The sequence below is a fragment of the Cavia porcellus genome, unplaced genomic scaffold, assembly GCF_034190915.1.
Source record: "Cavia porcellus strain 051 isolate PalLab524CR breed Dunkin Hartley unplaced genomic scaffold, mCavPor4.1 scaffold_13, whole genome shotgun sequence".
NCBI classification, from domain to species: Eukaryota; Metazoa; Chordata; class Mammalia; order Rodentia; family Caviidae; genus Cavia; species Cavia porcellus.
In genome coordinates this window covers 54474905-54500343 of record NW_026947496.1, presented here as the reverse complement: position 1 = coordinate 54500343, position 25439 = coordinate 54474905, and the positions used below count along the sequence as shown (strand labels likewise).

Sequence of the window (25439 nt, the reverse complement as noted above, 5' to 3'; positions counted from 1 at the left end):
TGATATGAGGGTTTTGCAATATAAGATGCATATATGCAGTTAGATAATTAAAATAAAAATTAGAATATAACAATAATGATGTTTCTTCATTGGTTAATGCCTGAGTTGTGACTGAGCAACATATGTAATTGTGAGCATCCTGGAAGCCAAAGCAAAAACAGAAGGAGGCATATAATTGCTTTTCAATAAAGATTATCAGATTGACTCTAATCCTAAATTCTGAAAGGAATTTATTACGGAGTATATACTGCCTTTTATATAAACTAAATAGTGCTTATAATATTATTAATGAAAAATCCAAATTTGACAACTTGACTACTTTCAGAGTCATTAGAAAGCAAAACTTTCTCTCCCACAAATTGTATGTAGAATTTTATACAGGTAAATGTCAGTAAACATAAATTTTCAGAATCAATAAATCAGTTCCATATAAATTTATAAACTACAGAGCAGCTTGGCACTATACCTCAAATTTTTAAATGCAGATAACAATTCTTCTCCAAGCTTATTCTGAGATAAGCTTGTACAGATGAGGATAGGCATAAATATAAAAATGTTCATAGTCGTATTATTTATAGAATGGTTAGAAATCACATAAATGTTGAGAGCTAGTGAATGAAATTATAATACTTCTTTACAATGACTTACTTTGTAGCCCTGCAAAGTACTCTGTATGTTTCGATATGACAGATCTTCAAGATACTACGTTAAAGTAAAATAAGGTGCAGCATTTGGTAGTAAATGATTTATAAAAAGCTTTGGGGAGGGGCTGGGGATTTAGGTCAGCGGCATAAGCGCCTGCCTTGCAAGCAGGCAGTCGTGAGTTCGATCCCTGGTACCGATAAAAACGAAAAAGACAAAAAAAAAGTTATGGGTATAAATCTAGACACACATTTGTACGTGCACACTTGCATTTTTCTGGAAGGAAGCTTTTAACAGTGGCTTCGTCTGGGGTGGAAAATTGGTAAATGCTGGGAAGGAGGCAGACCTTGTATCATGGCTTATTTTTACTATCTGGACCTGTTAGTTTTCCACATAGAGACTCAAGAGCCTGGCAGCTGAATGCCCAGAGTGTGTTCAAATTCTACCTCTACCATTTACTAGCTGTGTGACCTTGAGGTTAACTTCTCTGTTTCTTGTCTGTAAGACAGGTAAAGAGTAACTTCCTTATTGAATTGTTGTAGAAGTTAGACAAGTTAATAGAGTAAAGTACTCAGGACAACCTGAAAAATGCCATACAATATTTTTCTTAGAAAAAAAAGGATGAAAAAGAACCAATACATCTACCCAAATGGACCCCATCTCAGTGTTGGAAGGACTTTGTAAGGCATCACTGCTTCCAGTATTCAACTGCTTCCAGTTGAATGCAAGTTATGTCTAAAGCAGGGACTGCACAGCTCCAGTCTTGATTTGTCATTTTATCCTGCCTTGTTTATTTTGGGGGAAGGCATCTACCCTGGAATTGTGACAGTGTGTCACATGCCGTGCAGCCCCTGGATGCCTCTTAGTCTCCAGCTCTGCTTCTAGCCCATCCCAGCGGCGGCTGCTCAAACCAAGGGAACACATTCTAAGCCACGTAGACACTCACATCTTCAGCTGTTAAAGGCCAAGGAGGCACTATCCAGAAATTCATTTTCAGAGGATGTCCAAGACCACACTGACTGCTGTGGAGAACGCTTCTTCCCGTGACCCACAGAGACTTCTACGGTGTTTAGAGCTCCTAGAATCTCTGTGACCCGTGCTCAGAACTATCTGCTTTTGTCCTCCTTCCGTGCCTGGGCTGTGGGCAGACCTGATGGGCTCTGGCTGACCCTGAGACACCAGAGAGGACTCTGGTCCCGTCAAGCAGCCCAGGTAGGAAACTTGCTCTGGCCTGGGGAAAGCCAGGCCAACGTGCTGTAACCTTGTACCCTAAGTTAGTGGTTCCCAGCCCCACCTGTCTGTCTGTCTGTCCTCTGGGGCCCTGGAGTCTCTTTACCCACTTGGCCATCGGTTTCCCTCACCAGCTATCTGTCCCTTCCAACTGTGCGTCCATCTGCCCTTCCAGCCCTCCAGCCCTCCCCTCTCCTCCCACCATCTGCTGCCTTCTCACCCGAGCTTCACACTGCTGCTTCGTCCACCCATCCCTCCTTCCTGCGCACCGCGGGACTGGAGCCGCGTCCACGGACCGTGCTGCCCACCTGCCCCTGGCCGCAGAGCCAGCCCCGGGCAACCCTCTGTCCGTCTACGCCCCGCTGAGCCCCGGACCCCGAGGGCCCGCGCCTGCTCCAGCCTGCCCTCCCGGGCGGCCCGCGGCCTTTGTCGGCCCCCTCGCGGCGGGCGCTCCGTGCAGCCGGGGCGGGGCGGGGCGGGGCGGGGCGGTGACTCAGCGCCCCCCCTCGGTCGGCCTCGCAGGCGGGGCGGAGAACATGGCGCTGCCCCCGGCCGCCGCGCCCCCCGCCCGGGCCCGGGAGCCGCCGGGACCCCGCGCCGCCGCCGCCGCCTCCGAGCCGCCGCTGGGCTTGCAGCCGCTGTCCACGCTGCGCCCCGAGCCGGGCGGGGTCCCGCTGCACTCGCCCTGGACCTTCTGGCTGGACAGGTGAGGGTCCGCGGCCCGGCCCGGCCCGGCCTGCGTGCGCCGCGCGCTTTGTCTGGGAGCCGCTGGCCCCGCGCGCTGACCCGGCCCGGCCCGGCCCGGCCGGCACCGAACCCCGCGCACGGGACTCGCGGAGTCCGGGTGGCAGGGGGTTTGGGCCGCGCCAAGAGGCTCCGTGGCGGCCTCCACTCCGGGGCGGGCGCGCGGGGCGCAGCCCCAAAAGTTTCGCAGCGCCGCTCCCCGGGTCCCTTCCAGCTCGGACGCCCGTGGGGTGGCGGCCGGCGGGCCTCGCGTGGGGTGGCGGCTCCCCGGCGTCCCTCAGGGTGCTCGGGCGGCTCCGGACCCCACCGGCGCGGGGACGGCGGGCGGCAGAGTGGTCGGGCCTCCGGAGGCGTGCGGCGTGGGGTCAGGGCTCCGCGCCCGGGTGCAGCTGGGCTGGGCGCCGCCCGCCCACCTTCTCCGTCGCCCCGGGCGGGTGTTTGTTTATCGGCCGTGGAGCGCCGCCCGCTCTGCGCTGGGGTTCTGTGGGGAGCGGCCGCTTACCTTGCTGGCAAAGGAGGACGGTCCTGACTTTTTCAGGGGACACCCCGGTGCCCTCTCTCAGAGGCCTCCGTAGTTGAAGAAACTCACCCCAGCGTTCAGAGTGCACCTGTCCTGCTTGCGTTGGCTTCCTAATGCACAGCGTGACCACAGCCTCTGAATATGAACTTATTTTCAGCCTGTCTCCCAGGCCCTCAGCTGAGGATCACAGAGCTGGCAATTTGCTTAACCCCAGGCCCGACCACTATGCAGGACACGCAGAAGGAGCTCAAGAAATTCTAACAAATGAACAGATAGACGATGCACAGTCCAGGTGACACTTCAAGGTGGTCCCCAAAACTTTATGGAACTTTGGTGAAACTGTGTCACCCGTGGTTAAGATTTTAGGATGAAATGTAGGTGACAATTTTCTGAAAGATCCACGTAGCAAACACAAGTTAGGTTTTAGAAAGCCTTGCACGATGAAATGCCTGCAAGAGTTTTTGAAGTGATATTTACCTTTAAAGTGGCGACAAGCTCATTCTTCTTGTTGGAACTAGCACTCATGTATAGAAAGTGACACTTGGAGACAGTTTCTTTTCCGGGGACTAAAAGAAACTGGGGTTTGGGTTGATGGAGTGAGTGTCCTTTTTAAAGTATTTTCACTTTCGTTATGCAACTCTAAGACATTTTACTGTCATAACTTGTGTGTCTGTTTTCAAAGGCGTGCAGAGCAGTAACTGTGCTGTTGTTACCTGGTATTTACCTTCAGGGTATTAAATCTGGATCAGTGGACCTAGTAGTAGATATGTTTGACTAGTGGAAGCAGTATCAAAAGAATTTTTTATGAGGTCAAAATGTAATCTCTATATGAAAACACGTTTTAGGGATGATCTAACACACATTTCTATTAAAGATACCAAAAATATGTAATTCAGTTGAGGTACAAACTCTTTCTTACTATTGATAGCATATCTTTTTCTCTGTAGGTCTATAATCAAGTAAAATGTTATTTCCACAATGCCCAAATCTTTAATAGAAGTGCCTATATCTATTTAAAATTTTTAATTCGTCCCACATGATGCATGTAAATTCATGTTTTCTGATCAGTCATCTCCTACTTTTTATTGAATATTTTTTACTTTCGGGGAATTGAACTCACAAACCTAGTGCTTGCCCTTATATCATTGAGCTAAATCGCTGGCCCACGTTTTTTATTTCTTTGGGAATCATATATACCACCTACCACCTGCTCAGGGTTTTGAACACCTCTTGTTCTAGAAATTAATTTGTATCTTTTTCACTAAGAAAAGCAACATTCTCAAGAGCAATGTCCAGGGCAACCTTCCCTGAGCATAGGTCACCGTCCTGCAATGATGAATCCTGTGATGTCCTGCTACTAAAAACTCCAGATTAGCCCCAAACTCCGGCCTGTTCCATCTTCCAACCTGCTGTAGGATAAGGAGCAAAGCGCCTGGCCTTCTGATGCCCCATTTTCACTGTTTGTAAACTGAGATTGGTCCTAGGATAATTCTCCTAGGGCTGCTCTGAGGATTAAATGAGAGCCATGTAACATACCCGACAGGTGATGACATACAGTAAGTGCTTAGTCAGTTCGCGTGATAAACACTATTCTAACTGTGCTTCCAAATTACCAGCCCCCCCCCCCCCATCTCATGCTCTGATCCAGGCTCTGGAGAGGCTCATGTGAATTTGATAGAAGTCAGCCTCCTCAATTCATTTCCTTCACGTGGCAAATTGAAAAACCTTTTAGTAGAGTTACTGGCATTCTCAGTAGTCATCTCCAGAAAACCCTTATTTAGTTAAAAAGGACTAAACAGCTAAGAGTTTAAGCATTGTGGGGGCATGGGACGCAGTGTTTTGGAGTGGGGTATGCAATGAAGAAGTTTCTTCCTCTTTTCTGGATATTTGAAACCATAATTGACTTGACTCTCGGAGGCCACCCTGGTTGTGTGTTGCTGTCTTCCTTTGTATTGCCTCCACTGCATCATCTTCATCTGAGTTTTCTTTTCTGCTGCTCTTGGCTCTGCTCTACCTTCCCACTGCCCTTAGTCTCTTGGGACTCAAGCTTCAGCCTAAGCTAGTAACTGCCAAAACTCTACCCTGTAGATCCCACTCCTCCTCAGTCCCCTTATGGATGTCTACTATAATACGCACCCAAATGGAGCCTATTTCCAGCCACCTCCTTAGCCATCCTCCCACACCTTACCTCTGATCTGAGCGGCTGGCAGCGACATTATCCTCCAGGTACACCGTCACAACCCGAGTCCTTTGTACCCAACTGTGTCACTTAGAGTTCCTAGAGGAATAGATTTGATAAATGTATGATAATGGATTTACGAATACTATATACACGTGTGTGTGTGATACACATAAAAGACTTACAAGGCATAGATTCAATACTATATATATGTGATATATTTATATAAAGGATTTATAAGGTAGTCTCACAATGACTGTCTGAAGAGTCAGGTATGGAAGAATGCAGGAGGGCTGTGGAAACATGGAGAGCCTGCATATCCAGTGGAAAGGGCCCTGGGGCTCCCTGCAGAGTCCCACGTGAGTTCATATAGGGAAGCTTAAGGATTGTGCTGGAAGCCTGGAGATAAGCATCTCCCCTGTCACTCTCCTCCCATCTTTTTCCTTCAGTTCATTGGACCATCCCCAACATCCCTTTACCATGGAAGTTTCTACTCCTTGGGACTCTCTTTCCACAGATATCTGCTCAGTCTGTTCTTTCCTGTCCTTCTAAGTGTCATCTCAGCAAGACCTCCCCTGACCACTGACAGAGAGTGGCATGTCCCATATCACAAGGAGCTAGCCTTGCCCTCATTCGGTATCACAGGTGTTCAGTTCTGCCCTCTGGAAGTTTATCTTCTTCTGTGGTGCTTCATTTTACTCGGATGGTCACTTGTACATCTCATCTCTATTCCTCACCTCTTTCTGAGTTCTAGGCACACACTTCCGAGGGGTAGGGAAATCCATAGTCCCTGTCAGTGTGAGCTGATTATTCAGTAATGGAGCAGATTTCTTTCTGCTGTCCTCTGTCCACCATATGTTGGCTCACAGCCCCAGCATACTACCCATGTTTCGAAGTTAGAACTTTGGTTTGATCTCGGATTCACCCAAGTACTGCATTCCATCCAGTTCTGTTCTCCATGCTATTGATGACCTTTTCAAAATTTAAATTATCCCCTCCTTTCCATGTCCCTTTCTCTACAGGCTCTAGTCATCTCTAGCCCCGATCATACACCAGCCTGCTTAGTTGCCTACCCAACCCCCAGCCCTTCCCTCCTCCAAGCACCCTCTCTTGAGACATCTGAACATTTACCTGATCTTGTCTCAAAACTTTTTCACCCTCTCTTATCACCTAAGGATGCCTCTGCTGGGGGGTCATGTGATCTAAAGAGGTGGGGTGGGGGGTGTCCTACATCTCTGCCCCAACTTCTGCTAGGGTACTTCTGAGTGGTGGTATGGTGGCAGTTTGTTTTCAGACATGGCCAAGTTAGTTTGAAGAAGGGATTTCTCAGCTTTTTGTAAAGCAGGAAAACCATAGACTTATAGATCATGATAAAATTTATTTTACTATTTTATTTATATATTGCTATTTTAAGTATGAAGTCCACCTGATTTTTTTTTTAATCTTACTGTTTTGTACTCACCAGCTCTAAAGTACTACTTGGTCTGTCCTCTGGTCCTTTTCTTGGATGAACTGTGGACTTAGGCACTAGAGAAATTTGTCTGATGCTGCCTCTGCTTCTTGGGATGCTCTTCTCCCCATGTATCTTTCCAGGCTCTACTAGCGATGCCTGTCCTCTGCAGCTGTCCTTGCTGCCTCTGCGCACCCTTTTGTGTCCCCACAGAAAACAAAATAAGTGTTCATACTATAAATGACCAATTCTTTATCTGTCCTTCTGTCTTGACTCTAAAACTCACTTTCTTTTCAGCCATGGAGCAGAAGCTTTATGTCTCCCACTTCCTATGGGTGCCTTTGCCTTATGTTTGGGAATCCTGCGAGAGCACATGGCAGTGCCTAGCGTAGGTACTTAGTGAATATGTGTGGACTTCTGTTTTTTGCTACAAAAACGCAATATGACATACAAGCTTAACTATACCAAGTTTGTGTATCTCAAAGTGTAGTCTTTTATCCACTTACATCAGAACACCAGGTTGTGCTTGTTAAATAGAGATTCCCATGCCCACCCTAGGCCTATTCCCTCAGACTTCTCAGGGTGGAAGATGGGTTTGTAACAAATGCCTTACTTGTCTCAACTTTAGAGTCACTGGTCTATGTATTAATCATGTTAATTGGGTGTATTGGTTTCAGTCACTGTTTTAAACACACAAGTGATTAGACTGCAGACTTTGCCTTCCCAAGAAGACAGCTCAGGTGCTGTATGTATCAGCAGCACCAGTGAAGAGTTCAAAGAGGTGTTGAGTCCTGTAGGAACCGTATAGAGTGTGATGTTTCCAGTTGTGCTCCAGCGCCATGGTCTATAATAATGAATCTGTCACAATGAGATGGGGCCAGGCTTGGCATAGGGGACCACCAAATTATCTTTGTTCATAGGATAATCCGTAGGAATAAGATCAAGAAAGGAGGCTGTGTGGAAGAGCCACAGTTGGCAGGGCACTGGGACATTAGCACTTTTCCTGTTTTCCTTCATTCTTTATTGTGTGTGTGTAGTCCTTGAACTCTATCTAGGTGGTTCTCGTGTCTCAGCCCCCAAAGTGCTGGGATTACAGACACGCGCTACCAAGCCTAGAACTTTCTCGCTGTTTTTATCCTGTGTTCCTACAGAACCTATAAATGGCCAAGGTTTCACTTATTGTGAAAGAGTTCTGGATAGATCTAACAGGAAAGAGCCTTTTCTTGGGAAACTCACAATCTTTGCAAGTATGGGTCAGTGGTTGTTTCTTGCAGAATAGCTCAAGGCCTTTTAATATCCTCACTCAAAAAGTTACTGATTCTTTGCTGGTACTAGCTGGTATCAAAGATATTTTCTTCCTGCTTTTAATATTACAGATACATTTACTTAACTTGTGAACCTAAGATAGCAAGCAACACTAAAATCCGACATGAGGACACTTTAAAAGTGGGCCTTATTTAGTTGCATTTGTTAACTTTGACACTGTTCTACTTCTCTTTCACTCACCTGAGTGTACTGAAGGACACCATGTATCAGATGAAAAGACTCAGTTGTCAACCTTTTAGAGCTTTCATTGATAACAAATAGCTAGGTGTGGTACACGTGCCGTAGTTTCACCACTACTGCCCTAGATGGAAGCAAAGAGAAATCAAAATCGAGTAAACACTGCAGAACTGAAACATTGAGGTTCTTTCAACAGATACATCATTAACTGTTAGTAATAGGCTTGGAAAATTTCTGTATGAGACTCTCTCAAACAGGAAGCTGGTATAGCCGCAAGCCACAGATCTATCTCAAAGTGATTAAAATGAAATCTTCTTTAATGGAATGATGATGTGCCAGTGGCATAATTAATCAGGTAACAGGCCTGGGCAGATTTTCACTCTGACAGCTTCTGGCACTGAAGTAAATTCCACAGCAGACTGGCTTTTAGGAGTCCTGTCCCTGGCCTTAAGGTCTTCCCCTTCAAGGTTAGTTTCTTTGGCTTGAATGAAATCATCTCCCAAAAAAGGTAAAATAAATACAAAAGGTAGACTATTGTCATCATTCTTCACTAACCATTATTATACATGTATAATAAGCATAGGTGTGTAGTAATTAGAGGCACTACATAACGCTTTAAGTGTCTTTTTCTTTTCTTTCCTTTTTATTTTTTTTTTTATTTGATACCAGAAATCAAACTCAGGGCCTCATGTTTGCCACACAGGCACTATGCAGCTGAACTGTATCCCCAGCCCTGTTTCTACTTTAAATTGTCAATAGAAATCAGATGAAGTAGTACACACCTATAATTCCAGCACTGATGCAGGAGAATGGTATGAGTTCAAGGCCAGGCTGAACTGCATAGCAAGACTCTGTCTCAAAAAATTTTTGTTAATACAAATACACATTACTGCTATGTATTAAGCAGTGGACTAAGTACTACACAGAATTATCCACAAACTCTCATACTATTAAAGAAGGATATATCAGCAGCATTTTACAGATGAGAAAATTGAAACCTACAGAAGTATCTTGCCAGAGTCCACACAGAAATGGGATTTGAATTAAGGACTGTGTAACCCCAAGTGCTGGTGACCTAATCCCTTGAAGACTGCATCTCTATGACTAGGAAAATGGATGGGACATAATTCCCCTATATCTGAAATCCCAAAATATGGGCACTGAACAGGAATTTAGAGGCAACCTGGGCCAGGTGTGGTAGTGCAGACCTGTAATTCCAGCACTGCCGGCTGAGGGAGAAGCATAGCTGTGAGTTCAAGGCCACCTTGAACCACCGTAGTGAGACCCTGTCTCAAAACCATCAAACCAAAAAGTAATCTGGGCCTGCATTGAACTTCACAGGGTGAGAAAGTGAGGGATAGTTTCCTAGTAGAACATTAAACCATTGAATCCATGTGTCAGAATTTGCAGACAAAAGGAGAGGGCTTTATCTGAAAACTCACATTTAAGCCCTTGTGGACTGATCCTTCAAATGTAATGATAATCCCATCAGGATGGTGTCTTTGAGTGATCATCAGTGCATCCATGAGAAGAGTCATTTTTACATGTTGCTTGTGATGCTGTTGCTCATTAGATTTCACTTTTTCACACCATTTGCATTTCTTTTGATTTGATTTAGGTGACTTAGGCCAGTACATTTCAAATGTCAATGTGTTATACGCATCCCAGGGATTTGAGAGGTCTCAGGTGGGTCCTGAAGGCTCTGCACCTCTAGCAGCTCCCAGGAGATGCTGCCCTTTGACTGACCGTACTTTAAGTGGCAGAGATCCAGATAGGGTTGACGAAACCTTTTCGGTATGTTTGCTTTGTTAGAATCATCTCCCAGAATCTGTTTTGTTTTGTTTTATTTTGTTTCTGTAGCTGGTGACTAGTGCCATGGCCTGCTAAGTTCTGGTCAGGAAAAGATAGTTTCCTAAGGCATTTTCCAAGGCCTGACTCCATGAATTTTGTTAATGAGCCAAGGCCACAACAATGGCATCTTTAAAAGTAGGTCTTAATAGGGAGGGTGAATTTGGAAAATTTGAATTGAAGTTTGCAAGGTGCTAGACAGGTGGGACCATATTGGGTGCAGAGTGTGTTCATGGTACCAAGCAGAGTATTGCTTGTGTTGAAAGTGTTTTGTTTAACCTTGTTATTAAGACCCAGATTGTTAGCTCTGCTATTGGCCAACTGTGCATCTTTGGATAAGTTACTGTACCACCCTCAGGCTATTTTCTTATCTGCAAATAAATGGTGAAATGAGATATTATGTCCACACACAATAGGACATGTAGCTTTTGCAACTCAGTATTTCCTAAATAAGAAAGAGGATAAAATTCTTTTAAGCCCTTCAGGCATAAATTAGCTAAGAGTTTTACCTCGTGAAGATTCTCCAAGACCTACTTTAAAGAGTAAATAAACATGGTTTGTAATAACATGCTAAGTTTTTGTGTGTAAGTGGTGCATAGATGACTGGAAACTATGTAAGTAGAACAGTTGGTCCAGCCTTATTAGATTTCTTTTTTTTTTAAATTTTATTTTGAAAGTGGTAAAATACAACAGAACAAAACAGAATAAAACCAACTAAGATCGTACAGTGAAATTGGTACAGAACTTCACAGCAGGTTACCGGGATAACAGTAATAGGTATCACAGTACATTTCGTTATCTTTTTAATAGTTGTTCTTTCAATCACGTATATCAAAATGAGATGAAATACGGAATATTATAGAACTTATCAAAACAGAATGTTGAATAGAGCAGTACCATTAATCAGAATAGAGCAAAACAGTAATAAAAATATTTGCCTTCAAAGAGATGGTAGAAGGAAGTCCCCTTATTTGCTATGGTCAACCTCCCAGAAGATGCTCAGATTTCTGGTTCCCATTTGCTAACGGGGGAACAGGAAAAGGGGGATAGGGGAAGTGGGATGTTTGACTCTAGGCCGTGCATCAGTAGGTTCACTATTACTTAGCAGGGAGGCAGGCTGGTTGTTTGGTTTCACAGCATCCTAAGTTCCAACATGGCGCGGATCTCAGGAGCTGCTGGTGGTTCTGCCCCTGGAAGGGCTACAGTCTGTCACACCGCCACCGCTTACCAGGGAGGGGAGGTGCGTGCTTGGCTTCCCAGTGTCCTAAGTTCCAACATGGCGCGGATCTCAGGAGCTGCTGGTGGTTCTACCGCACAGTCTGCCACACTGCCACTGCTTACCAGGGAGGGGAGGTGAAACCTTATTAGATTTCTGCCTTGACTTTTCCAATAAAAAGATATATTCACCAGTTTTACATAGAGACTTTTAAGGTATATTCCCTATTATTCTGCTAAGTTGGAGACACAGGAGTAATGTAAAACTAGAGTAGGGAACTTTGGTTTAAATAATATGAACAGCTCCCTAACACATTATATTAATCATCTATTTGGGAGATCTTAGGTCCTTTCCCACTTTTGCTTTAACTGGCAGTTTCCAAATTGGCCAAACGCAAAGGGAAACAGCCTTCACTCTTGCTGTGGCTGTAGACCCAACACTGGTGCCTGATGGGCATTCTTTTCTGAGGGTGGATATAGGAGGTGCTAAGCTCTAAGTGTGACTCTTGACTCTCCCATACATTGGAAACCTCATTGGTATCTCTTGTAGTGCTCTTGGCTTTCTTAGCTGTATCCTTTTTTTTTTTCTGTCCATCTCAACTATGATAGTGACATCATCAGCAGTTGTCTACTAGATGCAATGAGATGTACTGTATAAATCATTGTTTTATTTACCAGTAAAATAATGGGGAGAGATCTTGAACCTTGTTTCTAAAGAAGCAGGTATCAGAAAAGATCAGGCTTGGCACACAGCTGGTAGGTGGTAGATCTGGACTTGAACTGAAGTCTGTTGATTTCAGAGCCCATTCTATTAATTTTCCTGGTTTCTTGCTTGAGTCCATCAGTGGCCTTTGTTTGATGCAATTATCTTTCTGTATCTCTGCCTATGCCCTTCTCAAGGATATGGCTAAGTGTGCGGTGGTAGAGGAAAGAATGATAGACAGAAATGGTAGGTAGATCCATGGAGGTACAGATAGTCTACAAGAGGGAGAGAACAGTGTGTCACAAGACCTACTGTATGTGACCACCACTGCTGACAGTGACAGCTCATGTTTTTCCTGGGAGGAAATCTAGTCTAAGAGGAAGGTCATGGGCATCAGAGCCAGAGAGGCAAAGAGGAATCCAGATCTGTTGCTTAAAAAAAAAGCTTGCTAAGCCTCAGTTTCCTAATTTGTGAAGTGGAGATGATATCAACATGACATGCTTGTTGTAAGAATTAGAGAGAATGCATCCTCAGTAACAAGAAGCCTCAATTTCCCATTTCTTTTCCCATCTCTCTGAGCCTTCTTTCCTACCTCTTATCATTTAAGCAAATAACAAAGATCTAGGCATTGTTTCTTTGACTTCAAAAGCCTGAGAAACTCAGAAAGGGTTGAGAGTTCTAGAGCATAAACTCCATGGGCTCAAGGGTTTTGTACAGAATGGTCTCCAGCATATCCCCAACAGCTGAAGGAGGGGCATCCAGCCTGAGAATGTATCAAGACCTCATCTCAAAATTAAAAAATACAAAAAATGGTACTGTTCAATCTTCTGGTATGCTTTAAAAAAAACAAAGCAAGAATAGTTAATATGTCTTTTGTTTTAACACTGAACCAGTAGGTCTAGTACGGACTGACTTGTTCTCAGGGTAGATCCTTTGCAAGTCTTAACTTGTTCGCCCTTTAAAATAGATTCTAGATCTTCCCAGTTTCACTTGTTAAGGAAACCTGAGTTTGGGCTTTGGGCATGGAGGTTAGAACTGCTGATGTTTTTTAGGCACAGAACACTATGCTTTAGCCTGAGCAAATGAATCAGTGTAGTCTGACAAAAACAAGCAACTGGAAAGAACCTTTAAGATCATACAATCCAACCTCCTCCATGAAGAAATCAAGAAACTAGGTGAAGTAGTATGTGCCTGAAATTCTAGCACTCTAGGGTGTTGAGGCATGGGGACCATTCCCAGCCTAGGAGACTTAGTAAGACCCTGTCTCAGTATAAAAAAAAATTTTAAAGGATGGGGTGTTGTTCAGTGTGAAGGCTCTAAGTACAATCTCCAGTACCACGCAGAAACAAACAAAATACATCTATAATATAAGATGTTAGCCTTTTAAGATAGAGCTAATACTAGGCATGATCCTATCAGTTTTGTGTGTGTGTGTGTGTGTGTAATTTCCCTACCCTGCTACACTTAGAAAAACTAATAAGAAAATCACATGGACATACACTGGTGTTTAAAATGAGATTCTAAGGCTGGAGATGTAACTCAGTGACACAGAGCCTGCCTGGCAAGCACAAGGCCCTGGGGAAAAAAAAAAAAGATTCAACAAAAATGGTGGTCTTTATGGTCTTTTGTTCCAAGAATGTAGTTTGTAGAATGTAGTTTGTAGGAAAAACATGAGCTGTCACTGTCAGCAGTGGTGGTCACATACAGTAGGTCTTGTGACACACTGTTCTCTCCCTCTTGTAGACTATCTGTACCTCCATGGATCTACCTACCATTTCTGTCTATCATTCTTTCCTCTACCACCGCACACTTAGCCATATCCTTGAGAAGGGCATAGGCAGAGATACAGAAAGATAATTGCATTTTTATGCTCACTCCACCGAGGCATTTTTCATTGCTCTTCCCTCTACTGCTGAGCTGATGTGTGTTTTGCACACATCTTTTGTGTGCAATCATTTAAACAGCTATCAAGAAAATACATGTTGAGGATGCCTAGGGACATGCTTGTGGGTAGTGATGGTTGGTAAAGATCAGAACATTCATTCCTTTCATAGATTGTAGGTCAGCTGTGAGCATGGTGCTTTCTCCTTGCAACAGTCCTCTTATTTCTCATCAGCAACCAAGGCTGGGCTTTTGAGCACTGTGTGGTAAAATATCATCTTGGACTTAATGTAACAGGACCTCAACTCTTGAGCACAAACTGCCATGTTGGTGATAGTGAATAGGAAATGGTGCCAGGAATTAAGTTTTAGCATCTAAAAATCAGTGAGATTAGATTGTTTTATCCACAACCCCAGGAATAGTGCTTGATAAAACCAGCTACAAAGCTGAGAATTTTCTAGTGAATAATTCTGTAGTATGTTGCCATCTAGTGGAACACATAGCAAATTTAAAGTTAATGTGCTCTGACGATATAGTTCTACAGAGCTCATTTAATCAGCAACAGAGGGTAACTGAAAGATTTTCTAAAGAAAAGTGTGTGGGAAACACATTCAGATTTGGGAAGAGAGCCGGAGGTTTAGCTCAGCGGCATAAGCACCTGCCTGGCAAGTTGGCAAGTGCGCTGTCATGAGCTCAGTCCCCAGTACCAACAAAAAAAAAAAAAAAAAAAAAAAAAAATTGGGTGGGGGGGAACAAAGTTGATTTTTTTAGTGATATTTCCTTAAAGGAGGAGATAAATGGTCATTCTGTTTCTCAAGAATGTGAATATTGACCACAAGACTGTTGACAAGTTTTCAAACATATCACTATAGTAGGACACCGACTTTTCATTGTCATTGCTAGTTTTTATTTAAAGCCCTATGTAAAATGTTTCATTACTATTATTTTAGCATTTTTTTCACAATGTGGTTTTAAGATTTTCAATACCTCTTTTGCTTTTCCTTTCTTCTATTAAGTTTCCAGAGAATATGAGTTGATTTGTAGGAGAAGCAAGCTTAACACCTCACTCAGTAGCAGTTTCATCCTCTGAGTTCTAACTAGCATTCCCTAAATGTCCAGTTCTCTGCTCTTAGAGCTGAGCTTTACTAAGATCTACAAGGTCCTGTTGTTGAATGTCTTATGAACCATTGACTGTTTCTGTTTGCATCTTTGTTCTTCTGTGGATGTTTTCTTAGATCTCACCCTGGTGCCACAGCAGCTGAGTGTGCCTCAAATCTGAAGAAAATCTACACAGTGCAAACAGTGCAGGTAAGATCCAGAAAGCGGTCTAGAGGGGGACATGGGTCACGTTGGCCATTGAGTTGTCCCCTTTGAGAACTGGCGGCCTTTGCCAGGGCTTTTGGTCTGAATCTGGGTCTCAGACCCATTTTGGTGCAGCCGTCCTTGGCCAAGTCACAGCACAAGTGGCCTGCTCTTTTTGTGGCACCTGCTAGGACCTCATTACCTAAGTGTTCTGTAAATCTACACAAGAAGCAGGCTGTGACTAAAAGTGGACATTGTGAATGTTGTTCATGCCTGTGCCTGTGTCAGTCCCAGCTCTGCCACCCACATCTGCACCTCTTTGCCCTATTTGGGCAAGGCAGAACACCCACCTGTAGGGTTGCTGGAGGGATACATACGGAAATCATGAAAATGCTTTACTTTCCAATACCACTGCTCTAAATTAGTTACTTATTAACCTTTTTAATCTCTGTAAAATTGGTATAATATTACCACCTACCTCCATGGTGGCCACAGGGATGGAATGACACAGCGTTTACACTGTGTGTGGCAGAGCACCTGACAGCTAGCAGGTGCTGAGCATGTGTAAGTTTTCAGTTCTGTAGGTTTCCCACTCTGAAGGTGTTTTCAAACAACTAATGTGTTTAACTGACCCGATTTCCAGTTTCCCCACAAGCAAATCCCATGAGGCTTCTCTTCTCTTCTGGGGTGACATGTTACTGCAGATATGATGAGACTTGTGACAAAAGCAGCTCAGAGTTGCTCTGCCCTCACATCCTGTATTTCCTAGAAGGCACAGATCATAAATAATTTTCTTTTTGTGCTGCTAAATCTTGTAATGTCTTAGAAATTCCAGTAGATTAGCATCTGTATTGTATCCTTTAGGCAGGTTCTTCCTTGCAGAAATAGCATGTAGATCCCTTTTTCAAATCCTTTTGCCAACTTATGGTTTAAAAATTATACTTTTGCAGCTGTGCAGGGATCTGTTCATAAGGTACTATGTATGGCCACTGAGGGCAGTGAGCTGGTGTAAAGACATCCCATCCTCAGGCCATTTCCTATCTAGTTGGGAAAATGACATAAGGATGTGAAAATAACAGCCCTTCTGTAAAGAGTCATTCAGTGCCAAATATGAGCAGTGTTACGGGGCAGCACATGGGCTGGTGTCAAGACAAATCAATGCCTTCATAGTCTGAGAAGGCTTCCCCCTCTTTTCCCTCTCCGTGAATTTAAGGACATTGTTGCCCCTTCCCAGCAATCATCTTCTAAACTTTAGAGGCCTTGATTTTAGTCTCTCCTTAAGTGGAAATTGTTTGATCCTGTTGGTCATTTGGGGACTCAATAGGCTTTTCCACTGTCTTACAACAATTAGATCCCAAGAACAGAGGATGGAATCAAGCACAGATATCAGAAAAGTCAGATAAGCTCATTTTGGCTCATTTTTCCTGACCCTGTATGTAACACAGAGCATTTGTTTGGGGTTTGGATCCAGCAACACATTAAGATCTTTAGGGAACAATTTAAATTCCCCTGGCTGGCCCATGTAAAAAACACCTTCCTTAAATCAAACTTTAGGGGTGTAGCTCAGTGACATAGCCCTTCCCTAATACGTGTAAGGCCCTGGGTTCAGTCCCCAGGTACCAAACAAAACAAAACAAAAATACAAAAACAAAACTACATTTTGTAGGGATATAATTTGCACAAACAGTAGATGTATATTTCTCAAGTGCAAATTTTGACAAAGAAATATATATATGTAGCCATCACCTAAATCAAGATTAAAAACAGTCATGCCAGAAATTTTCTTGTACTCATTTCCCATCAGTTCCCCTCCTGCAGGTGCTGTCACTGTTCTGATTCCTACAGCCTTTTGTCTGATACTGAACTTCAGATAAATGGAATCACATAGTATTAGATCCTTTTGTGTCTGTTCTTTCACCCAGTGCATATTGAAGGACTGAATACATGAGACATACATAAATGAAACACTTTTCCTGGATCGTAGCAGATTGTTCACAAAAAGATCCATTCACTTGTGTGTTACGCATTTTCAGTAGGGACAAAATTTGGTTCTTAGGAAGTCGGTAAGGAAATCTTACTGTTTTTATGTAGAAAGCATAGATATATATGTGGTATGCAAATGATTACACACTCCCATGTGGCTTTAAAATTTCCTAAAATTTACGCAAAAAGGGTCTTTAGGTCAGCTGCAGGGGTAGGATGACAAGAAAATAGGCTGGGAAACACTGCTGTAAGTGACCGGGAAGTTCCTTCTGGGGACCGATGTCTCTGTTTACTCCAGTTTCCTCATCTGTGAAACTGAGATAATAATCATGTTTACTTCATAAGGTTGAGCAAGGCTAGATGAGATGGTATACAGTTTCCTGTAAGGCTCGGCACTTGGTAAGCCCTCATGTGTTGTTACTGGACTCTGTCCCTTGGATCCAGCAGCTGACTGGTGAGGGTGTGGGCTGGAGTGTCTGGTGGTCACGCTGTCCGCATTCATATCCCATAATGTGCAGTACTTAGTAGCTCACACAAGTTATTTAACCTGTGTCTCAGTTCACTAACCTATAAAATGGGCATAATCATAGTAGAGATTTTTATCAAGCTGTTGTGAGAATGAACTCGTACATTGAAGTAAAAAACACAGTAAATGCCCAGTAATAGCAATAATCTCACCTGCCATCATTTTTTCTTTCTTTGGGGCATCTTTTCATACTTGCCTCAGTCATGTTTTATGCAGGAAAACTATATACCGCTGCTTCTAGTTTATTTATGTCTATTAATTTCAAGCACTTTATGCCCTGTATCAATTACTAGTTCCTCTACTTATGAAAACATATTTAACTTATTCATAACTTTTGGGAGTTCATTCTGTGAGTGTCTTTAACATCTCTGCAGTGGTCCTTAGTACTTAAGAACTAGCTGAACTGCTTACTTGAAAGTCATCTGAAGACGCCCTTGTCCCACCTGTCTTTTTATTCTGTGATTGTTGATGACAGTTAATGCTCTGTCACTCTGACTACACTGAAACCTACCTCCCTATTCCTGTTTCTGTTTTCCCCCTATATGATTCAGTGAAATGTAGGAGTCATGGGTTATTAATGAGTGTTCTACATTAAGACATAGTACGTTATTTTGTACTCTGAGGCCCTTCTGCAAATCTCAGTCATGGAAAGGAGGAAGAATTGTTGTTCCTGGGCATTAGCTGGGGAGACTGAGGCTGGTGGGTGAGCAGCACAAACATCCAGTGGAAACTGCCTCCAGGGCTGGAATTTCCTCCACTTTGGTCCATGCCTCTTTCTTTGACTCCCATGACTGAAGAGTTCAGGAGGCCAGGCCTCCACAGGACCCAGTGACCCCTGCTGAGGACACTCATTGCAGCCAGCAGTAAGGCTAACTCTGTCTGGATAGAGTTATTTCCTCCTTTCCCATCTTTCTTGGAAATTTCTTTTTTCATTTTAACATGTTTTACAGATACACTTACTGATTCTTCCCGTCTTTTGAACATGTACACGTTGCACATTTTTCTAGTGTCTGTACATCCCCTGTGGATGCAGCACTGAAAAGAACATGACTTCTGAACATGCCCAGGCATTGCTGTGGGAGAATGTGGAGCTGCCTGCCAGAGGTGATTTGCACAGGAGGGCCTCTTGTCCCCAGGTCCATTTTGCCAGCCACAAGACTGAAAGTTTCACTCTTGCAAATGCATTCCTGTATAGCATTCTGTCTCAATCCTCAGCAAGTTGTGTTATCAATTTCAAGATTTGCCATACTTGTCTCACTTATACTGTGTTTGACAGGATATAGCTCATAAATTGATGTTTCACTTAAATTCAAACAATAGAAACTTCATGTTTTTTATAAATAGAATTTCAGTATCATTCATCAGAGCTAGAAAATCTTCATAAATAGTACATATAATCTATTAAAGTGAAGAGAGTAACATCACCATACGTACAGCCAATAACACCAAGACTTCTGCTGTCAGCACGTTAGGGTCATTAAGTTAGAGCAGCAGATTGATGCTCAGACACTTGAGGAGTGAGGCTTATGCTTTGAGAAGCAGAGGTTTGTAGGTCACTGTTGATAATAGAGAATGATGGAAAGATTGATTCAATAGGCTTCCTGCCATGGACACAGCAGGATAGCCATGGCATGGGCATCCTGTCATGAAAGGACCTAGAGGGAGTCCCTGGGGTAAAAGAAAGCACATGTGGGAAAAGATACTGGCACTAATGACGAAGGGTCAGAGATAGTAAGAGGGAGAGAAAAAGAGACCTAAAGCCAGGTTTGCTTCATAGCTGTGTCTAGTGCAAATTTAATATCCAGTGTAACAGGATTCTTTATTCATGTTTTATTTATTCATTGCTTGTATAATAGGATTAGTGTCTGTGATCACAACCCAGTTATGCAGAAATAAAAGTGACATCAGGTTGCCTGTGTTCCTGTAGGTTTGCTCACAGCATCAGGGGCTATGTGTGTATTGGGATGGGGAGGAGGACTTGCAAATTTCAGGTAATTTAGTTACTTCAAATGTAAAACTTCATCTCTTGCAAGGTTAAGTCTTTGGGCAGTGTTTGCCCTGTTGCCCTTCTCTTCATGAACTGACAGGTGCAGAGATACACCTAATCCCCTGTGACTGTTGACTTTGTACTGCCCACCTGATTCAACACTGCTGTGGCTTCAGTCTTGAAGGTCTCTGCTGTGTACACCCCTGTACAGACCCCAGGCCTTTCTAGCAATTCCATGCTCCAGGCTGAAGATACAGGCAGTGTTGCTGCCTTCTCTGTGCCCCACCAGAGCAGGAGGAACTGCAAGGCTGCAGCAGCCCCCCACCCCTGCAAATATAACTTACTTTCCCAGCGCTTCTCTGACCTGCCTCAATGCTCACACTGCAGAAATGAGCTTTAGGAGTCTTGAGGCCCTGTAGGCTGTTCCTTCCTTGGAAGCAGGGTATGCTGTGTTCTGCCCTGGGTTCCCCCTTCCTCTTCTGGAGAGGACCTGTCTTCCCACCCTCTCAAGTTTGAACCTCTCTGTCCTCTCCAAACTTTTAACTCCCCATTTCAGAGTAAGACATACTCTTGGAATTCAAAGCAAAACCCGCTTTTCTCTGAACTACCTAGTTCTTACCCATTAGAAACTCTGTTTCCAGTCTTTGTGCCTGCTGCGAGTTGAAAACACCCATTAAGCCTTCAGTATCCCTCTCTGTTCTGATACCTGTCTATTCTCTAGGAATATCATTGATCCAGCTAGAGGGAAACCCTTGGCAAGTGGAAATACCTAATGAGTTTAGGATCCCGCCAATACTCTCCTCTGTACATGCTGCAACTTTTGGAAGAAAATGTGAACTTTTTCTTTTCCTTAGAATAGTCCAGTGGGAAATCGAGGAGGAGGGACACTATTTTTCCTAATAACGAATGATTATCTCTTTGGCAGAAGCTTATCAGATGGGGTATAATTGCCCTAATCTGAGCTAGAAAATTGGGAGTGTATCAAGAGTGGTCACCATATTTAATGAGTATGACCACACTTTGCTTGCTTTCTTAGGCACATGCTTCCACTTTACATTTAGGCATTAAATCATACAATGAGGTCACTTTATGATACTCCTTATACAGGGGAAGCAACTTGGATTTTAAGAGCTTGTGACCAGTTAAGATTATCCTAAAAATCCACTGGGTAAGCATTTGGGTGCTCAGTTAGAGGACCAGAATGATGTTAGAGAATTTACAGCCAACAAGTGGACCCCTGTGGTCAAGGGCTGTCTCTCCTGGTCAGTCAGTTCCCCAAGATGGAGTATGGTGCACACAGCTTGTGTCCACTAACATTGACCAAGTGTATGATGCCCAACTTTTACACTTACTGAGCTTGGGTATCATTAAAACATTGAAAAAAGAGCATAGCTCTCATAAACATTGTGCCTGGTTTTATTTTTACTGCAATATTTATTTCAGGCTGAATAGAATTAATTATAAGCTTGATGACTTTTGAAATTTCATTGCAAGGTCTAATCTCTAGAAGATACAGTTATTTCAATTTTGGGGGCAAGGGAGGGGCAGTACTGGCAGTTGATCCCAGGACCTTCAACTGAGCTTCATTTCTAGCCCTTTTTTATTTTGTGAAAAGGTCTCAGTTGTTAAGTTGCCCAGGCTGCTCTTGAACTAGTGATCTTCCTCCCCCAGCCTCCCAGAGTGCTAGGATTACAGGTATGCACCTGGATGGTGTTCAGATTTTTAAAATGTGTTACAGAAAGTATATTTGTGGATTCACAGGATTCCATAGTTGTGGCCCTTTCTGTTCCACAGTGGAAAAAGTAGGCTCCAGAAACCCAGTAGTGTCTGGTTCTGTCCTCCAGCTACTTCAGTGTCAGACGTATCTAACCAATATTCTACTTCTTAAATGAGCTTTGGAACAGGGAGGCAGACACATTCAGGGCCCCGCACTTTTGAATGTGATTCTCTCAGTGATGTCAGCAGATGTTTTGCTCCCATTTGTTCACACACAAATGTGCAAGTAGCTGCTTTAATAAATATGCCATGAGAATCGAATCTCTTATGGTCTCTGGTTGGGCTTCAGTCTCTTCCAGTCAGATTTGCCTAGACAAACAGTATCAGTTATCTATTTTTGATTTTGTTTTCTAGAGAAGCTTGGAAGGTTATAGCTCTTAGTAGGGTTCTTAGGGTTGTCATGAACTTGGCAATGAGAAGCATTTACTGTTACATTCTCAAGGTAATCGAAGCAGGAGGCGAAAAGTAGGGGTGTGAGAGCAGAGCTTTGGTTTGGGATGCCATTCAGATTCAAAATTTGCCAACACAGAATCCTCTTGGATTTCCTTTACAGAGGGCTTTTCATTTAGTATCATTTTATTCTTAAATTCAGCAGAAGTCATTGCAACATTAGTGTCCCAATTTGGAGGGAAGATAGTCACCAGACTCCAGTTAAGGACATTTCACTGGGAAGCAAACGTCTTCCACAGGTGTCCAGTGCTTCCTAAATTGGACAAGGATACTTCCAACACAGTATTGTCATGTGGTATTGTCATGATCAAAAACAGCTTAGTCATTTAGAAAATAGGGATTTTAGAATTTGAGTACCTGATTCACTCACACCACAGATGGAACCTGAAATAATAGTTAATTTATTATCTGCACTAGTATCACAGCATTTATAGGATAGATACCTGCATAAAGACAGACATCTGACGATTGGATCCTTTTTTTACTACCAGGCTCCTTTCTGTTCCCATGTTAGCATCATTTTAGCAGAAAAAATACAAAGTGGGTTCTCAATTATAAAGCTACCACCATGGGCTTTTTTTTCCTTCTAATTTTCTTTGCATCCATTTCACCTTTGCAATTAATTCAACTTTATTGTATTTTTACACAAAACAAGCTTGACCAACCCACTACGATGATCATTTAACATAAAGAAAACTCCATTCTACCTTTGCCACTTAATTCATGGGGCCCAAGGATTCACTGCTATAACTACTCTGTTACCTGCACTGTTTCGTCAGACTTCCTAGAATATTCACCTTACTACACAGAACAGTATTTCTCGTTTGCACATAATGTGCTGCCTAGGATCCATACTGCAGTAATTCTGTGGCTGCGTCTAAATGAAGAGGGGCATTTTCTTCTTCAAAACCTCAGTCTTTGTCCTAATCCCACTGGTCATAGGAAACAGTGGTTTTGAGTAATGTATATCTCTGTTTCCCTATCTCTGAAATAAGGCAATAACCCTTATAAGATTAGCACTAGAATAAATTACATAAATATGTAAAATAGACCAAGACCTGGCACACAACAGCTCAGTATGTCACCTGTCCTTGCTGTTACTATTACTGTCTCTATTGTTACTACTGTATTATTTTATACAATCCATTTCTGTTTGTAGTTACTATGTGTCTTAGTGAGTTCAGTTACTATTACAGAACACCACAGATCAGAGGGCTTAAGCAGCAAACCTGTGTTTCTGATAGTTCTGGAGGCTGGAAGTCCAGGGTCAGAGTGCCAGCCATTCAGGGACAGGTGAGACCCTCTTCCTTGTGCACATACAGTGGGGAGCTTGTGTTTTTCCTTGGTAGACAGCTGGCAGTCTTCCTCTCATAAGGATGCTCACACCCTCCTTAGAGCTCCACCATCATGTCCCAGTTATCTCCTAAGGGCACTGACTCTAGTACCATTGCAATATGGTGGAGCTTCAACATCCAAGTTCTGCAAGACAGATGTGAAGTCACCTCACCCTGCAGCTGAGCTGTCCCCGGTTTCTTCTGAGAGGGAAAGAGAATGAGATCAGAGCCTAACGTAGTTCTTCCCCCTCCTGAACGCCTTCAGCCCCCAGCCATCACAGATTTCTTCCTAGAAGAGTGTTATAAGGAACTATGGCCCAAAAAGGGGGGAAATATGGCCCAGTACAACTCTGCAGTACTGTGCAGTGGATACCATCAGTCTGTCAGGGAAACCATCAATTAGCAAGATCTTTTCTAGTTCCAGGACAGAGTGAATTTATTTACAATAGAATACTATTGACAATGCAGTTATTATTGAACTGTTGAGGATCTTAATGTGTCACCAAACTGTGTCAAATATATAATATAACGTGTTCCCTTCCTAATTTTTTCAAATAAAATCTTCAAAGCTATTAAAAGTTTCTGATTTCCACATAAATTAAAATTAAACATTTGCTAGGAAAAATGTACATAGTTCCTGGGTCAGTTAATACTTGTTGTTTTAAAAAATAAATTATATTCTATATATTTGAGGTGTATATTCTATATATTCAGTGTGGTGTCATGGAATACATGTAAATAGTCAAATGGTACTACGGTGAAACATTAACATATCTATCATCTCCCATGATTGCATTTTAGTGACAAGAGCAGTTAAAACTGTTTATTTAACAAAAATCCCCAATGCAATATGATTTTGCAAAGTTTAGTCCAGCCGTTGTACTTTATCTTTCCAGGTTTGTTTAGTTTGTTAGTTTTGGTTTGAGGATTGAAGCAAGGGTCTTTGCACTGAGCTGTGTCCCCAACTCCTTTTTACTATTTATTTTGGAATAGATCTCACTGAGTTTCTAGGCTGCCAAGGCTGAGGCTTAAACTTGCAATCTTCCTACCTCAGCCTCCAAGAACGCGGAGATTCTCGGTATACACCACCATACCCAGCACTTTGCAGTCTTACACATACACATATTGAATAGGAATACATGCTTAATAGCCATTTCTCTCTAAAAGAAAATAGAACTTGGCTGGCCCAACATCAGTGAGGAAAATTCTTTAATGTTATGTTTTCTATTCGAAAGTTACAAAAAAAAAAAAAAAAAAACACTGAGAGAAATCTATTGAATAGGTAGAACTTAATGAGAATGAACTTTTTCTTTAATTAGTTATTATCTAGTAACAAAGGAAATCACTATTGAATATATTAAATGGAATGTTTTTCTTTTAAAGATATTCTGGAGTGTGTACAATAATATCCCTCCTGTGACTAGCCTGCCTGTGAGATGTAGTTACCATTTAATGAGAGGAGAGAGGCGACCACTCTGGTAAGTGTCTGATGTGGAATGCAAAGTCAGGTTGGGAGGGGCGTGGTTGTGAACCCCATGAGAGGTCTTTTCACCTGCGAAAGTCTTTCAGTGAGCCCACAGAGAGTCCACCAATGATTACAAGGGGCCAAGGCCTGTGGGAACGTGAACTTGGAATAGTGGTGATGGCATTGGACAGTAGACTGCCCAATCTTTATGTCACGTCTTTTAACATTTCTGAGTCATTTGCTTGCTAACAAAAAAAGAAATATATCTCATTTCATATTATAACAAGTGGCAGAAACCAAAAATGAGCAAAAGCCAGAATATTTTGGAACTCATAACTGAGAAGCCCACTGATAGGACTGATGACCAGCTTTGCAGATGTTATCAGGACCCTGAAATCCGCCATCTTTTTATTTGCCCTCCTCTGTGTTGGCTAAATTTCAGGCAGGTTCTCCCTTTTGTGGTGTCCAGTAGCCATCATGAACTTCAGTCTCACCAACTTCAAATTTAGCAGTGTCAGCATCACCAGCCACAATAAAGCCTCAGGGCCAACTGTCATGGGCCATTGCTGGCCAACCACAAAGACTAGTACGAACAGGATTCTCTTAGGCAAACCTGCATCATAGCCCATCTTTAAAGCCAGGATGAGGAATCAACACTCATCTCTATGAGTGGGTCTCACATAAAAGCATAAGGCAACTGG

At 42.9% G+C, this 25439-nt stretch overlaps 1 protein-coding gene and 1 long non-coding RNA gene across 2 annotated transcripts in view; one reads left to right on the top strand and one right to left on the bottom strand.

Moving 5' to 3' along the window:
* LOC134478577 (uncharacterized) overlaps window positions 1–3731 on the bottom strand; it is a 47253-nt gene extending 43522 nt beyond the window's left edge. Inside the window, exon 1 of the long non-coding RNA XR_010051332.1 lies at window positions 3119–3731. This is a non-coding gene — a long non-coding RNA (uncharacterized LOC134478577). The remainder of the gene's footprint in view (window positions 1–3118) is intronic.
* Window positions 2380–25439, top strand: part of Eif4e3 (eukaryotic translation initiation factor 4E family member 3) — a 40033-nt gene continuing 16973 nt past the window's right edge. Inside the window, exons 1-3 of the mRNA XM_003473445.5 lie at window positions 2380–2578; window positions 15151–15223; window positions 24657–24751. Coding sequence (XP_003473493.1) covers window positions 2409–2578; window positions 15151–15223; window positions 24657–24751 — 338 coding nt within the window. The 5' untranslated portion in view covers window positions 2380–2408. The remainder of the gene's footprint in view (window positions 2579–15150; window positions 15224–24656; window positions 24752–25439) is intronic.